This window comes from Sorex fumeus, unplaced genomic scaffold, assembly GCF_029834395.1.
Source record: "Sorex fumeus unplaced genomic scaffold, SorFum_2.1 ptg000013l, whole genome shotgun sequence".
In the NCBI taxonomy this organism is placed as follows: domain Eukaryota; kingdom Metazoa; phylum Chordata; class Mammalia; order Eulipotyphla; family Soricidae; genus Sorex; species Sorex fumeus.
Window position 1 is genome coordinate 30,583,299 of NW_026606070.1, and position 16,686 is coordinate 30,599,984.

Here is a 16,686-nt window from a genome sequence, read left to right on the forward strand (position 1 = left end):
TCCTGATAAAAATACTGAATGCCGTGAACAAACACGATGACCTCTTAGTACCTGTATTACAAACCATAAAGTAAAGTAAAGGCCCTCCCGTTGATCATCGATTTGCTCGAGCGGGCCCAGTAACGTCTCCATTGGAGACTTTGTTGTTACTGTGTCTGGCATATCGAATACGTCACGGGGAGCTTGCCAGGCTCTGCCGTGCGGGCGAGATACTGTCGGTAGCTTGCCGGGCTCTCCGAGAGGGGCGGAGGAATTGAACTTGAATCGGCCATGCTGGCTGCGTGTAAGGCAAACTCCCTACCGCTGTGCTATCGCTAAGACTGAGGGTGGAGAATGGGGTGTTGGGGAATGTGGGAGGAAAATGGGGGACATTTGTGGTGGGAAATGTACACTGATGGAGGGATGGGTGTTGGATCACTGTATGATCACTGAAACTCAATCGTGAAAAGCATTGTAATGGTCTATCTCACAGATATTAAACAAAAACTTAAAAAAGTGAAAAGTAAGGTGGAGTTTATGACTTCTTCAGTCAGCTTAATTAGTGGCTGAATAAATAGCAGAACTCTTACATTAAAAAAAATTAAATTGAATTAAAAAACCAAGAATCACTTGGAACTGCCCCAAGACCTTCAGAACACCACCCGAGAGCTCCCCCCCAAATCAAGAAATATGGTACATTCAGAGGAATCTGAATCATCAAGAAAAGACATCAAACTACAAATATAAGCAATAGCATGGATCAGTAACTATATTAGGCTAGAGGTAGCACTGTAGCACTGTCCTCCCATTGTTCATCGATTTGCTCAAGTGGGCACCAATAACGTCTCCGTTGTGAGACTTGTTACTATTTTTGGCATATTGAATAGGCCACAGGGAGCTTGCCAGGCTCAGCCGTGTGGGCGGGATACTCTCAGTAGCTTGCCGGGCTCTCCGAGAGGGATGGAGGAATTGAACCTGGGTCGGCCACGTGCAAGGCCCTACACGCTGTGCTATCGCTCCAGCCTAGAGGTAAATAAACTAAACTCACAAGGATAGTTTACTGTATGGCTCCATTTAGATGACATTCTGGGATTTCAAAAGTTATCAGAAATCAGAAAAACAGATGAGTTTTCATTAAGGGCTGGACAAAGGAACTACTACAAGGATGGGCAACTTTTGGGTTTGATGAAAATGCTCTAGATTTTGATTGTGATAGTGCCAACAAGATTCCATTTATCGAAATGAATTGAATTTATTTCAAGTCTTCATTTTATCTTAGGCACCATGATTTATAATACTGTTAATGGTCGAGTTTCATGCACAAAACTTTCACTCCCCACCAGTGAAAAGCTATGGTCATAGCAAATTTCTCTTGTTTTCTCAGTATACACAATTAGAAATCTTGCCTTTTGGCCTCTTAAGTTGCTATATCACTTGACTTGGAAAGGTACTCTGGGTGGCTGGAGAGATAATACAGCAGGTAGAGTCCCTGCTGCATGCAAACATCTGTGGTTTGATCCCCACCATCACCTGACTGCAGAGCCTGGAGTAAACCCTGATTCAGCACTGGCAGAAAGGAAGAAAGAAAGAAAAGGAGGGAGGGAGGGAGGGAGGGAGGGAGGGAGGGAGGGAGGGAGGGAAGGAGGGAGGGAAGAAGGATACCTGTGTGACCTTAAGGACTTATTTGTGGGATATTGAATTTTTTTTTAATCTTCTAATCATTGACTATTCCTTCTGGGTTTTTTTTTTTTTTGCCCCCTGGATACTGGTTTCATTCTATATCCATGTATAGTATAAAATATATACTATCTCATTTCACTCAGCATGATACTCTCCATGTCCACCCATTTATAAGCAAATTTCATGACTTCATTTTTCCTAATTACTGTGTAGTGATTCCTTGTGTAGATGTACTATAGTTTATTCAGTCATCTGTTCTCAGGCACGTAGGTTGTTTCCAGAGAATAGTAGCTATTGTGGCTATTGTGAATAATGCTGCAATGAACATAGGAGTGCAGATGGTGTTTCAGCATTGCGTTTTGGAGCCTCTGAGGTATATTCCTAAAAGTGGTATTGCTCGGCCAGCGATTTCTAGTTTTTTGAGGAATGCCCATATTGCTTTCCAAAAAGACTGGATCAGTTGGCATTCCCACCAATAATGAAGGAGAATCTCTTTCTCCCCGAATTCATGCCAGCACTGATTGCTCTTGTTCTTTTGGGTGTGTGTCAGTCTCTATGGTGTGAGATGATATATTATTATTGTTTTGATTTGCATGTCCCTAATGATTAGTGATTTATTAGAGTATTTTTTCATGTGCCTTTTGGCCATTTGAATTTCTTTGAATCTTTTGATGGGTCATTGGATTCTCTTTACTAGTATTTTGTTGAGGACCTTTGCATCTGCGTTCATCAGATCTATCAGCCTGTAATTCTTTGTGTGTGTGTGTGTGTGTGTGTATGTGTGTGTGTGTGTGTGTGTGGTGTCTCTGTAGGATATTAAGGTAAAGGCCCTCCCATTGTTCGTCGATTTGCTGGAGCGGGCCCAGTAACGTCTCCATTGGAGACTTTGTTGTTACTGTGTCTGGCATATCGAATACGTCACGGGGAGCTTGCCAGGCCCTGCTGTGCGGGCAAGATACTCTCGGTAGCTTGCCGGGCTCTCCGAGAGGGGCGGAGGAATCGAACTCGGGTCGGCCATGTTGGCTGCGTGCAAGGCAAACGCCCTACCGCTGTGCTATCGCTCCAGCCCCTGTAGGATATTGAACATTATTATAAAATGTAACCTACTAATGCACTTTGGTTGAATTACCTTTTTTTTTCCCCTGGCAAAATTCAGATAATAGTTTCAACTTTGCTACTGCTACTATGTTGTAGGAACATCCACAGAGAGTGTCTGAAGTTCAGTAGTGCTTCTGGTAACTAACTGCACTATTCTCAACAGAAAAGGGTACAATGACAAATTACGATGTTTCTCCAGGGAGAGTAACTCCAGGGCAGCTCATGTCCTATATTCAGCTCTTCAAGAACAACTTCAAAGCGCTTGTGAATCACTGTGGACTCCTGCAGCTCGGACTGGCCACAGCTCAGACTCTGCAGCACCCGCAGACTGCCAAGTGGGACAACTTCCTGGCCTTTGAAAGGCTCCTTCTGCAGGTATGTTGTTATGGAGCTTCTCAGAACACAAACAGTTGAAAATGTTCATATCCAAGGGAACACTTTGATACTTATTGTATTCTTAGTAATAAATCATATTGTTAACAGATTCTTCCATCATATTCTCTAAGTGACTCAAATGAAAATTTGAGTCATACTTTCCCATACCTATTTTTTTTTTATGTGGCATCTTTGAATTTTTTTTTGACATCATTGGTTTTTAACTCAGTGTTAAGATATTATTATTATTATTATTATTATTATTATTACTTTATAATTTGACTTTCCTCTGAAAACTTTTTTTAAGTTTTATGGCATTTGGACCCTTCTTGATTTTCATGGCACTTTATTTTATTTTATTCAATCCTGGCTATTTTCCCTCTAGAATATTCCTGCTGTTCACATTTCCTCTACCATTAATCTCTTATCCTTAAGCAATTTAAAGCCTGTGGCTTAAAATGTTACTTTAGTAAAAGATGAAGGAAGGTACAGTCAATTGGTGGTTTTAATGAAAAGATGTGTTTGTGAGATAGAACACTTTCATGACTAATGAAGTATTTTCATGGGAAGCTTCAAAAGAAAAATGATGTGCTTAAAAAATGGTAAAGTATTTCAGACTTATATAGAGTAGTGATGTCTATGTTCTCTCCATATAATTTGATAGACTCAATATAATTTGATAGCCCTTAATAATTACATCTACCCTTTTTCATTAAAAAAATAAAATTAATATAAAGCTTTAGCCTCTCACATACTCTTCCCTGCTCTGACTCTCTTTTTTTTATTTTCCCAAAGTAATTATAAGCGCTTTTTATTGTTTTCCTTTGTTTTTGTTTGGAGATCATATCTGGCAATACTCAGGGCTTTCTCCTGGTTCTGCACTCAGGGATCACTCCTGGCAGTCCTTGGGTGACCATATGAGATGCCAGAATTTGAACCCAGGTTGTCCACATATAAGGCAAACGTCATCCCCATTGTACTATTGCTGCGACCACACCCATTTTTATTAAATAGGAGCAATAGCACAGTGGGTAGGGTGTTTGCCTTGTACTCCGTCAACCCAGGTTTGACTCCTCCATCCCTCTCGGAGACCAGCAAGCTACCGAGAGTATCCCGCCCACATGGCAGAGCCTGGCAAGCTCCCCGTCGCGTATTCAATATGCCAAAAACAGTAACAACAGGTTTCACAGTGGAGTCATTACTGGTGCCTGCTTGAGCAAATCATTGAGCAATAGGAGGACAGTGCTACTGTGCTATTATTTTTTCGTAAATAATACTGAGTGTTGTGAAATGGGTTTTACTTTCATTTTTTTTTAAATTTTATTTTCATAAAGTTGTTCACAACAATTTGTCACATTCAGTATTTCAGCACCAATCTCACCACCATTGTACCTTCTCACAACCATTATTTTGAATTTTCCCACTACCAGCAAAACCCGTCTCGTATGCAGATGCTAAATAATTTTTGTATTGCTTGTTATGAATAGTAAGAGATGTCATGCAGCTACAAAAGTGGCTGCACACTCCTGGAATTCTAAACTTTTTTAAACATTTGGGGTCCGGAGGCATCTCTATGGCATGCTGCTGTCTTCTGAGACTCATTTGCTAGCCTCTGAATTAATGGTCATAATGTGCTTAAATGGTGCCCAGAGGCAGTTCGTGGGCATGATCACGATCATGATCATCCTGTTGTTTGTTGATTGCCTCGAACAGGCACCAGTAACGTCTCCTTTGTCCTAGCCCTGAGATTATAAAAAGTGCCACATTCAAGGCTCTTTCAGGGTTAGGAGAATGAGACCCATCATTGTTACTGGTATTTGGCATATTGGGTACGCCATGGGGAGTTTGCCAGACTCTGCCACGTGGGCAGGCTACACTTGGTAGCCTGCCAGGTTGTCAAAGCAAGAATGAGATAAGATGTTGCCCAGCCACAATCCTGAGCATGATTGCCAGGAAACCGGAAGAGCAGGGAAATCGGGGCAGGTCGCCCACCCCCAACTCCGTGAAGCCTAGAGTTTTCAGTCACTGGTTCAGCATACCTGGGTTTTTCAGTAGATTCATTCTCATGTGTGGTGAGGCTTGGGACAAGCCTGTAAAGGTCAACTGTGAATGTGGTGGTGATTATGTTCTGGACGTTTGTGGCTGCCAGCATTTATTTGGGGCAGGTGGAACACACCTGTCCCCCTCCGAGGTGCCCTGGTGAAATCAGCCTGACCTGGGGTGGGGAGACATCTCTGTAGCATGCTACTCTCCTCTGCGATTCATTTGTGAATCTCTGAATCATGGCTGTTAATGCACTTTAATGGCCTGATTTTGATATCTTTTGAGATTTATTTATGGGTCTCTGAAGCTAAGCCAAAAAATGAGCTTATATAGCTGAGTTGGAGGTGGTTTGTGGGCGTGGCTCCCACATACCTAACTTTTGGCTGTTTAATTTCTCAGGAAACTTGGTCCCAAGTTGTTGGGGTCTGGTTAGAAGCACGGTGGCAGTTTTGCGGTATCAGGAAGCCTGAAAGCACCATCAGGCTGCTGATGCACTCGTCCAGGTTTTACTTTTATAGAAGTGATGTCATTCTAGAAATGCTTCTGTTGAACAACTTGTTTCTCCCCTCAACATTCATTTTTTCTAAATTTTATTTTATTATAAAGTTGTTCACAATAATTCATTACATTTAATATTCAAACACCAGTCCTACCACCATTGCACCTTCCCACCACCTTACTTCGAATGTTTCCACCCCAAATCCCAAACCGTGCCTCCCAAAACAGAATAGAACAATTAATTTTGTATTGCTTGTTATGAATAATTTGCTAAAAAGGTTCTAATGAAGTTTCCTTAGAGAAAAGTGTGTGAAGTTGTTGCATTTCATCCTGGAGTCATTAAGCCCTTGTATAAGAGATTTCAAATACATTTGTTAAACCCAATTAAAACAACATTCTATTTTTAAGGTAATCCAAGTTGACTTGTATTGATTTAGTTCATTCCTTTAAATGATGCCCAGGTTCTGTGACTACAAACATGTCATTTATTTGCCCAGTTCATATTGCTGTTTACCTAGACTTCCCTTTAGTGTTTGTGAATGTGTGATGAATATCCTCGAACGTGTCTCTGATACACATGTAAAAGAGTATATGCCTTGGAAAGTGAGAGACATGCCTTGGGGAAGATTGTTAAATTGTTGAGTAAATGTATTTTTTATTATCAAGAAATTGATCATTAAAGATATTGAACTAGTTGGACCTCCTTGCTAGGTATGGATGACAACTTATTTCCCAGCATAGTGTCAAGCATGTAGTTTTATCAAATTTAAATGTTAAAAAACGTATTTATAAAACATTTTTGGTTGTATGTATGGGGTGGGGCACAGGAAACTCCTGAGCAGTGCTCAGGAAGTCTTGTGGGAACCCCACGTGCAATACTATATTACCTGGGCCAGTAGTTTAGTGCAGGGTTCTGAGGATATTGTTCTGCTTGGGCCCCCTGACAGTGCTGGGGCCTCCAGATTTATATTTGGTTGTGCTCAGGAGACCACATGGTACTTTGTGCTAGGCAAGTACCCTAACCACTAATACTCTCTCCTCACCTCAAAATGTGTATTTTTTAAAAAAATTTAATGTAGTATTATTGCTATTTATTCAGCCATTGATTAGGCTGATTGAATTGGGCATGAACTCCACTTTACTTTTTTTGCATTTTATAAATTTATTTATTGAATCATCATGAGAGCAGTTACAAAGCTTTTGGGTTTAAGTCTCGGTCATACAGTGATGAAACAGCCGTCCCTTCACCCGTGTCCTATTTCCACCACCAAAACCCCCAGTATATCCCCTATCCCACACCCTCCCCCTACCTGTGGGGCAGGTGATTTCCACATTACTCTCTATCTACTTTGATTACATTCAATATTTCAACAGCAGACTCACCATTATTATTTAGGATTTTGCCCCAACACTCAGATCTGCTGAAAAGGCAATTGTAGATAATTTGTTTTCTATTGCTGATTATGCTGGAGCGATAGCAGTGGGGCTGGAGCAATAGCACAGCAGGTAGGGTGTTTGCCTTACACGCAGCCAGCCTGGCCGAACCGAGTTCGATTCCTCTGCCCCTCTCGGAGAACCCAGCAAGCTACCGAGAGTATCTTGCCTGCATGGCAAAGCCTAGCAAGCTACCCATGATGTATTCAATATGCCAAACACAGTAACAACAAGTCTCAAAATGGAGACGTTACTGGGCCCGCTTGAGCAATTTGATGAACAACGGGAGGACAGTGTTTGTTTGTTTGCTGATTATGAATAACATATGATGTAGCACGGCTGCAGTAGTAGCCATGCAATTTTGGAATTCGAAATTTTAATAATTAAATCTGGAGGGATTTCTGTCAAAACCTGCTGGGTTCCGAGATTTGTTCTTGAGTCTCAGGGATCATGGTCGTTAAGCAGCTTGATCAGGAGCCAGAGAGGTCATTCATGGGCGGCGACCCAGGATCTCATTGGGGCGGGGAGGAAAAGGCCGGCTCTACCCCCATCCCATGAGACCCACATGTCTATCACTGTGGGCCCAAACCTGAGTGTCCAATGGCCTCTGGAGGATGGTAGTCACCGAGCCGCCAAGGGGGAGCAGGCAGAGGGACAGCATCCTTTCCCCCTTGGGGTGCCTGGCGCTGGTAACCTACTGTGGGGACCATACACATCTCTGCCAAAAGCCGCTGGGTTCCGAGATTTGTTTCTGAGTCTCTGGGATCATGGCCGTTAGGCAGTTTGATCAGCAACCAGAGAGTCCTTGCCACCAATTATATAGCTGAGCCGGAGATGGTTTGTGGGTATGTCTCCCACATACTTAACTTTTGGCCATTTACTTTCTTAGTAAACTTGGCCCAAAGTTGTTGGGGTCTGGCCAAAGGCACAGCAGCAGTTTTGGGGTATCTGGAAGTCTGAAGGCACCATCAGGCTGCTGATGCACTCGCCTCACAGGTACAGATTGACCTGCCGGCGGTACCATACCCCATCAAAATGCATATTCTTTTTATAAGAGATATTTGTGTTGGTTCCAGCAGTGCAGATTCTAGAAGACAGTGCTTGGGCCTTGCAGTGCTGAGGAGCCACCAAGGTCACATCCAACAGTACTGGTGGGGAGGACCTGTGCCGTCAATGATGGAGCCAGGCCTTTGCATGTGCCAAGCATGTACTCTCTTATTTTAGCAACAGCCCTGCCCCTGAATCTAAACATTCTTACAGTAAGTCAGTGTTCTCTCTTTGGGTACAGTTGAACTTGTAGTCTTCTGACTACTGATTAGCCTGAGCATTGTTTTTTAATCTTGTTTTGTTTTGGGACCACACCCACTAATGTCCAGGAGTTACTCCTGTCTGTGCACTTAGGATTTTCTTTCTGGTGGCATATGGGGGAACCATATGGGATGTGGGAGATTGAACCTGGGTTGGCTGCATGCAAGGCAAGCATCCTCCCTGCTATACTATCATTCCAGTTCTTCCTGAACATTTTTATCATAATTTTTTTGCTGTTTACTTTCTCATTCTTATACTTTGCATATTTGTTTTATTTGTGAGTAGCAGATAAGTGCTTTTTTTTTTTTCATTGCTGCTGTTGAAAACATGTCCAGCATGTCTGGTCAGGGCATTAAAAAAGGAAGTTATATTAAGAGTGAAAAGGAAGAATCAGGAATGTAATTATTTACAGATAATATCACTGCCCAAAAATCCAGGAGAAGCAATGAACCACAGCAAGGAACAAGAAAAAGGACATGAAAGAAATTTGCTAGACATGTGATCAATAGTCAAAAGTCAAGCATATTCCTATAAGCCAGCAAGAAACAGATAGTTGACTTTTCAAAAATTCAATTCACAGTGGCATTAAATGTTATATTGTTATGGTATTCTTATTACCATATGTAAGTGTTATATTAGATGTTTTAAGCTAGTTTAGAGGAGTTCTTTTCTAATTCTAAATGGCTGAATATTTTTAATTGTTTTATTACAAATGCGTGTTAGATTTCCTCTAATGCAGATTTTGCACATTTCAGATGTATATGTAGTTTTCCCATATTATGTTAGTGTGGTGAATTATAATTGGAATTATGTTTTATTGTTAGATAGTTGTTATTGAGTACTTGGTGTAAGTTCATCTTGTTCAGACATACATCATTAGATTTAGTTCACTAATATTTTATTCTTTTTTTTTGCATTTGTGTTCCTAAATGAGATTAGTTTAACATGTTCCTTTACTGTACTATGATGGTTTGGTTTTTGATTTTGTTGTTGTGTTGGGACCATACACAGCGGTGCTCAAGGCTTATTCTTGGCTCTGCACTCAGGGACCACTCCTGGCAGTGTTTGGGGGACCATATGGGGTGCTGGGGATAGAATCCAGGTGGGCCGTAGGCAAAGCAGTCGCCCTACCTGCTGTACTATCACTCCAGCCACTACCATTGTTAGTTTAGTAAAATCACAGTGAATTGCATGTTTTGTTTTTTCTACTACTTACATAAAGAGAGGAATTATTTGTTGCTTGAAAGGGAAATAACACTGCAGAATCACTAGGACCTATTATATTTTCAAATATTTTAAAAATGTTTTCGGATCTTTAGATTTTTATTTCCAATTGAATTTCTTGATTATTTACATATCCTTTGCACTCCTATTTCTTCCTGATATCATTTTGTTAGTTTCAGTTAGCTTAAATTAATCACCTACATTTTCAAATTTTTACCAGTATAAGTTAAAATAATTAAAAAATTGCTAGCTAAGTACATAGTTGTAATCCTGTTCTTGGAAAGAGGGATCCCAACAGCTCTGAGGAGGTTCTGGGGCCCTTCATGGTGATTCTTAGCCAACTAGACCAGCAGTTCAGTAAGAACCCGAGGAGATGGTGATTCCTGGTGGTGCTAGAGGGACTATATGGGATGCCAGGGATCAAACTTAGATCGGTCACATGCAAGGCAAGTGCCTTAACCCAGTGTACTACTTCTTTGGCACTTGTTTTGCTTATTTTTAATCCTATCCTTATTTCCTCATTTCTTCTATGTACTTTGTTTTTTTAATGTATACTAAAGTTTTTATTGTGAAATATAGAAATTTAAGATTATGAAATTCTTTCTAAAAACTATTATAGCTTTGCCCCCAGGTTTTTGTTTCTGTTGTTATTCAGTTCTAAATACTTCACAGTTGCTGTTATGATTGTAACATTTTTGGTTTCTTGTTTATGCTGCATTTTTTTTTGTTTTATTGTTTGGTTTTTTAGAGCATTACAAAGCGGTTCGTGATTGAATTTCAGTCATACAGTATTCCAACACCCATTCCTCCACCAGTGTCCCCAGGTTCCCTCCCATCATCCCCGACCCCTTGCCTGCCTCTTTTGGCTGGCATTTTTCTTCTCTCTCTCTCTCTCTCTCTCTCTCTCTCTCTCTCTCTCTCTCTCTCTCTCTCTCTCTTTCCATTTGTGGTTTGCAATATTGAACTGAAATGTTATCAAAAATATCCCTTACCTACTTTTAAGCCTCAGATCTTGTTCAACATGATTATTCCCAGCTATTATTGTCATAGTGGTATACTACATTATTCTTTAAGTTTATAAATGTACAGTGTCTTTTAAAAATATTTATTTATAGTTGATTATTGGATTGTGGTTGGAATGTATTTTGCATGGTATAATTTCCTTATTTATGGGACTTCCTTTGTACGTAAGAAGTTTTTATAAATATTCCACATGCGCCAAAAAAATGTTTATTTCCTCATTGTTGCCCCTTGGCTTATAATAATTATATAATGTTTACATATTATGTATGTTCGAATGTATATTATTATAAACACTGTAGCACTGTAGCACTGTCCTCCCATTGTTCATCAATTTGCTCGAGCAGTCACCAGTAACGTCTCCATTGTGAGACTTGTTGTTACTGTTTTTTGCATATCCAATACATCACGGGTAGCTTGCCAGGCTTTGCTGTACAGGTGGAATACTCTCAGTAGCTTGCTGGGCTCTCTGAGAGGGGCAGAGGAATTGAACCCACGTTGGCTACGTGCAAGGCAAACACCCTACCCACTATGCTATCTCTCCAGCCCCATTATTATAAACAATTATAAGGTAAAGGTAAAGGCCCTCCCGTTGATCGTCGATTTGCTCGAGCGGGCCCAGTAACGTCTCCATTGGAGACTTTGTTGTTACTGTGTCTGGCATATGGAATACTCTCGGTAGCTTGCCGGGCTCTCCGAGAGGGGCGGAGGAATCGAACTCGGGTTGGCCATGTTGGCTGCTTGTAAGGCGAACGCCCTACCCGCTGTGCTATAAACAATTATAAATAATTCATTTTAAGTTACAACTTAATTTCTTTATCTCCTTCTGACATGCATGTTTAAAAGTACTCACCACAGTTGAGTACAATATCATACCAGAAGTTTAATCTCTAGTTGGGTTTTGGACCACACTTTATGGTGCTCAGAGCTTACTCCTGCCTCTGCATTTAGGGATCACTCCTTCAATGCTAGCAGGGCTCAGGGGACAATATGGGGTGGAGATAAAACCTGGGTTGACCATGTGTAAGTCAAGTGTCTTACACACTGTACTATCTCTCCAGGCTTTTTTAAAAATTAATATATATTTTTTTGGTTTGGTTTTGTGCCTCACTCGGCAGTGCTCAGAGCCTATTCCTGCTTCTCTGCTCAAGAATCACTCCTGTTGGTGCTAGAGGGACCAGATGTTTTACCAGGGATTAAACCAGGGTCAGCCACATGAAGGCAAGCCCCTTAACCCTTGTGCTATCTTTCTGGGTCTTGCTGCCCATTGCATACTCACCAGACTTCCATCACCTGACCTGGGTGTCCATTGCCTGCTGCCAAGGATACCTTTTCAAACCCTGGGCGTCCATCGCCTGCTCTGGGGTGCTGCTGTTAGCTCCTTCCCTCTCTCCTACCCTGTTTTATGGACAGCCCCCTCATTTCGCTGCTGTCTACATCCCACCTGCTATCAGGTGAACTGCTAACTCCCAAATGTTATCACAGTACTTCAGAATAATGCACTAGAGTTTTCTTCCAAGAATGTTAGTTCATCAACTCACTAGATATTTCTGAAGGAAACTGGCATAGTATTAATGCTGAGCCATCTTAGACTGAGAGTTAGTTTTAGAAGCCTGTTTATTAGACTGCCTCAGATGTGCCACTCGTATTTGGTGTGTGGTCTTTTCAGCAAGTGAATGATCATAGAGTATGGGGGAAAAGAAGGACACACTTAAAATACTGAAGTCCTGGGGCTGGAGCACTAGCACAGCGGGTAGGGCGTTTGCCTTGCATGCTCCCAACCCGGGTTCGATTCTCAGCATCCCATATGGTCCCCTGAGCAATGCCAGGAGTAATTCCTTAGTGAAGAGCCAGGAGTAACCCCTGTGCATTGCCAGTTGTGACCCAAAACGCCAAAAAAAAAAAAAAAAACTGAAGTCCAGCGTGGATCCGATTGATGTATCACCCGGGCACTGATTTTTTTCCTGTCATTTGTGGGCTCTCAGGAAGTGCTTGAGTTTAGGTGAGCTTAGAAACTGGCTGTTTTTATTTTTTGTTTATGAACCAGCTCATGTTGTAGAGTGTGATGAGTGTAAGTGTACGTTGAGCTGCCCTTCTGATAATTGGTTTAAAAATTGAACATCAGAGTTTGAGTACGAAGGTAACTTTTCATTCCTTCCTTCCCCAACCCCCCAGAGGACTTGAGCCACCTAGATACAAATCATAGCCAACATTGAGAGCTGGTTCTTTCTTTTTTTTTCTTTCTTTTTTTTCTTTTTGGGTCACACCAGGCGATACACAGGGGTTACTCCTGGCTCTGCACTCAGGAATTACCCCTGGCGGTGCTCAGGGGACCATATGGGATGCTGGGAATCGAACCTGGGTAGGCCGCATGCAAGGCAAACGCCCTACCCACTGTGATATTGCTCCAGCCCCACTGGTTTTTTCTTTGGGAAGTCATTCCCATCACTCTCTCCATCTACTTTTCACTTCACTGGCCTAAGTAACATCTCTGTAAGAGAACAGAATGGGTCCTTTCGCATGTTAAGTTATTGCATTTCCCTTAATTGCTGTAAACTCAGTGTTTTTGACAGTTTAACCACTATGGGTGACAAATCTAAGTGTTGTTCAAAAGACTTCTTTTTGACTCCCCTCTTCTTTTAGGGAGACTACTTTTATCTGATTAGCACATTCAGGATTATAGAAATGAGAGGGCTGCCCGCCCTCTTATAAGAGAACTTGAGGAGAGAAGAAGAGGTGGACAGAAGGTAACAGCATCAGGAGTCAGAGGTCTTGGGCACAGGTGTGGGATATGTATGTTTTTAAACCGTAGTACCAACAACTCTGTAAGCATAAGATCCAGACAACAACGAACAAACTTAAAAGTGTGTCTGTTGCGGCCGGAATGATAGCACAGCAGGTTGGGCGTTTGCCTTGCACGCAGCCGACCTGGGTTCAGTTCCCAGCATCCCATATGGTCCCCTGAGCACCGCCAGGAGTAATTCCTGAGTGCAGAGCCAGGAGTAACCCCTGTGCATTGTCGGGTGTGACCCAAAAAGAAAAAAAAAAGTGTCTGTCAAGGAGACAGGCCAGGGAATAGGAGGGAAACTGGGGACAGTGTAGGAGGCTCCGAGGTGGTGGTGGGATTGGGATTGGAACATTTTATGCCTGAAACTCATCCATGAGTAATGTTGTAAATTATTGTGCCTTAATAAAAGCTTAAAAAGGAAAAAAATGGTATGCTAAATTACTGAATTGTTCTGGTCTCACAAGTCATTTATCTAAAGTCAATAATGGAATGACTGTTTATCCTATACCAAGTCAGTGATTTTGTTTTGTCCTCGAATGGCTTCTTTTAAGTTCCAAACCACAAGATTAGACTCGAAATATAATGGATCATTTAATGTTTTGAATTAAGAAATTGTTTTTCAAAGTTTGTGGGAGTTTATTAGAGCATTTCCCCAGAGGATTTAGACAGGAGCACCCCGACTGTGGTTAGCTGCCTCCAGTGCTGGAACCCATGGACAAAGTATGGAGTATTGGGGTGGGAGGAGTGCCCAAGAAGTCAGGTCGGGGCAGGTCTGCATGGGCTCTGCCACAACTTGACTGCTGGAGTCCAGCCAGTCCCACTGTGGCAAAGTCAAGCTGCCTTGACCCACTTGATCCACCTAGCATGGGAGCTGATCCCAAAGATCTCAAACCGTGGTCCTCAGGCCGGGATTCTACCCCTCACAGGAGAAAAAAAAAATGGGTCATTTTCATGCCATTCTTGACTTCAGCAACACCTTGAAGCAGGAGAGACAGCTCACCAGGCTGAGTACGTGCTGGCCACATATGGGAAGCTTGGGCTCCATCCTGGGCATCGCACTATCTAACTTTATAATGATTTGTCACATACAAAGTACTGGCTAAAACATTTGGACTGAGGTTGGGGTTGGGGGAGACAGGAAACAACGATTCCCAAAGTCAGATCCAAGTGTGATTTACAGACTAGGGAGTGTTTCCTGGAACTTTTTCTGAGAAGGAAAATAGTAGAGCTTGCTTGAAAAAATACCTCCTGGGTCTCTCTCCACTCTCTTTCTTATAACTTTGTTTTATTTATTTGTTAATTTTTGATTTGGGCACCACACCCATTGTTGCTAAGGCTTTGCGCTCAGTGATCACTCCTGGCGGAGCTTGGGGGACCGTATATGGGATGCTGATGATCAAACCCAGGCGGGCCGTATGCAAGGCAAGTACTTCACTTACTATGTTCTCTCTAACCCCTTTTGTATCTCAGCGCTCTACTCTCAGCACTTCTGACACCCAATATATCTGGGATTTTCCCACACCAGCCAAGTCTAACTCTCCATCAATACGTGGAGTACAGCTTCTAGACTATACACTTATACATCAATACACAGTACATTGGTACAGCTTAGAATCAGTTCCACAACACTGCCCTTATGGAGACCTCAGTTGCAAGTTTGGTCTTCCCCATCCTTCTGACCAACCAGCTGAATTGATTGGGTTCCAAGGACTGCTTTGTTTGGGTTAGGTCATTTGCAATAATGGCTCACAGTTGCAGGGAAACACTTATTTCCCTTTGCCAATTTATTGTAAAGGGTGTTACAAAAGTTACATGAGCAGCCAGGTTTAAGAGGTGCACAAGCTGAGGTCCAGAAGGTGTTCCAAGCCCAGGGGCTTCTGCCCACATAGAGTGGGGTTGTGAGATCCTCCCAGCCTGGAACTATATTCACCAAGCCCACGGTCCTCAAAATCCTCAGAAACTTATATGGAGGCTTCATTATTCAGTGTGGTTGATTACTAATTTAATTTTGAGTCCTCTCTCCTCCCTGAGGTTGGAAATTCCAAGTTTCTACTCATGGCTTGATTTTTTTTCTCATGACCAAGCCCAAGCAATGTGGAAGCCTACCAGAGTTACCTCTTTAGAACACACGGTGCTCCTATCACCCAGGATGTTCCAAGGAATTGAGGAGGAGCTCTGTGTACCAGGGACGGGGGTCAAAGACCAAGTACTAAAACAAAAGATGCTCTGAGTTGTCCTATCGCCCAGGAAATTACAAGGTTTGGAGGAGGTGTGTGCCGGGACCAGGGACAGAGCACTGGTGTGTGTTTCTCATGATGTCACTGGGTTTTTTCCAGCATTGCATCACAACAACTCCAAAGACAAGATTAACGAGGAACAGCTTTTCTCACTCCTGATTTCCGGCACTTCTGAGGCACAATCTTCGTCTTTCTCAGACTCTGTATCCCCTCCTCTCTTAGGGAGAGGACTGCTTTATCTGATTGGCACATTAGGGATGGCTGAGCTCAACTCTTCCTTTTCTCTTCCTGGGAAAGACCCTGCCTGTAAACCCTGGGTGCCCTGCTCTCTCTGGACCAGGGTCGGTGGCACACCAATCTCCTTGTCTTTCTTTCATCTTGAGCGACAGGGAGCAGGTCCTCTGCCCTGGTCGGGCCTGGCCTAGGATCCAGAGGAGAGGCTGCCTGGTTCTGGGATTTTTTGGAGCAGAGCAGCTTGGCTAAAAGAGCTCACATCCCATCACCCAGTCTGCCTTTACTAGTGACACAGGTGATAGAGTTGGAATTTTGTGTTCATAATACTCCATGTTATTTATCAGCTTGTTTACTACCAGAGTGAAAAAGAGGGCTACTCATTTCTTTCTTTCTTTCTTTCTTTCTTTCTTTCTTTCTTTCTCTTTCCTTCTTTTTTCCTTCCTCCCTTTGTTCTTTTTTCCAACCTTTTTTCCTTCTTTCTTCCTTTGTTCCTTTGTTCCTTTCTTTCCTCCCTCCCTTCCTTCCTTCCTTCCTTCCTTCCTTCCTTCCTTCCTTCCTTCCTTCCTTCCCTCCATCCTCCTCATGAAGAGCCCTACATTGATCACAGTTTTATTGAATAAAATGAGACATCTGAATATTTCTAGAGAATGGTTTAATAGAGATTTATCTCTGAACATTTTATTAAGCAGTTGTATAAGCATTTTCAAAGAGACATTGAAATCAGGAGGAGTGACATCAAGGTGAGCTTTCTTTTTTGATAATAGAGCT

General features: G+C 42.3%; 1 protein-coding gene across 1 annotated transcript in view; it reads left to right on the plus strand.

Annotated features, from left to right (window-relative positions):
- SCFD2 (sec1 family domain containing 2) overlaps window positions 1–16,686 on the plus strand; it is a 379,756-nt gene that overhangs the window by 57,790 nt on the left and 305,280 nt on the right. The window contains exon 4 of the mRNA XM_056111373.1: window positions 2,957–3,132. Coding sequence (XP_055967348.1) covers window positions 2,957–3,132 — 176 coding nt within the window. The remainder of the gene's footprint in view (window positions 1–2,956; window positions 3,133–16,686) is intronic.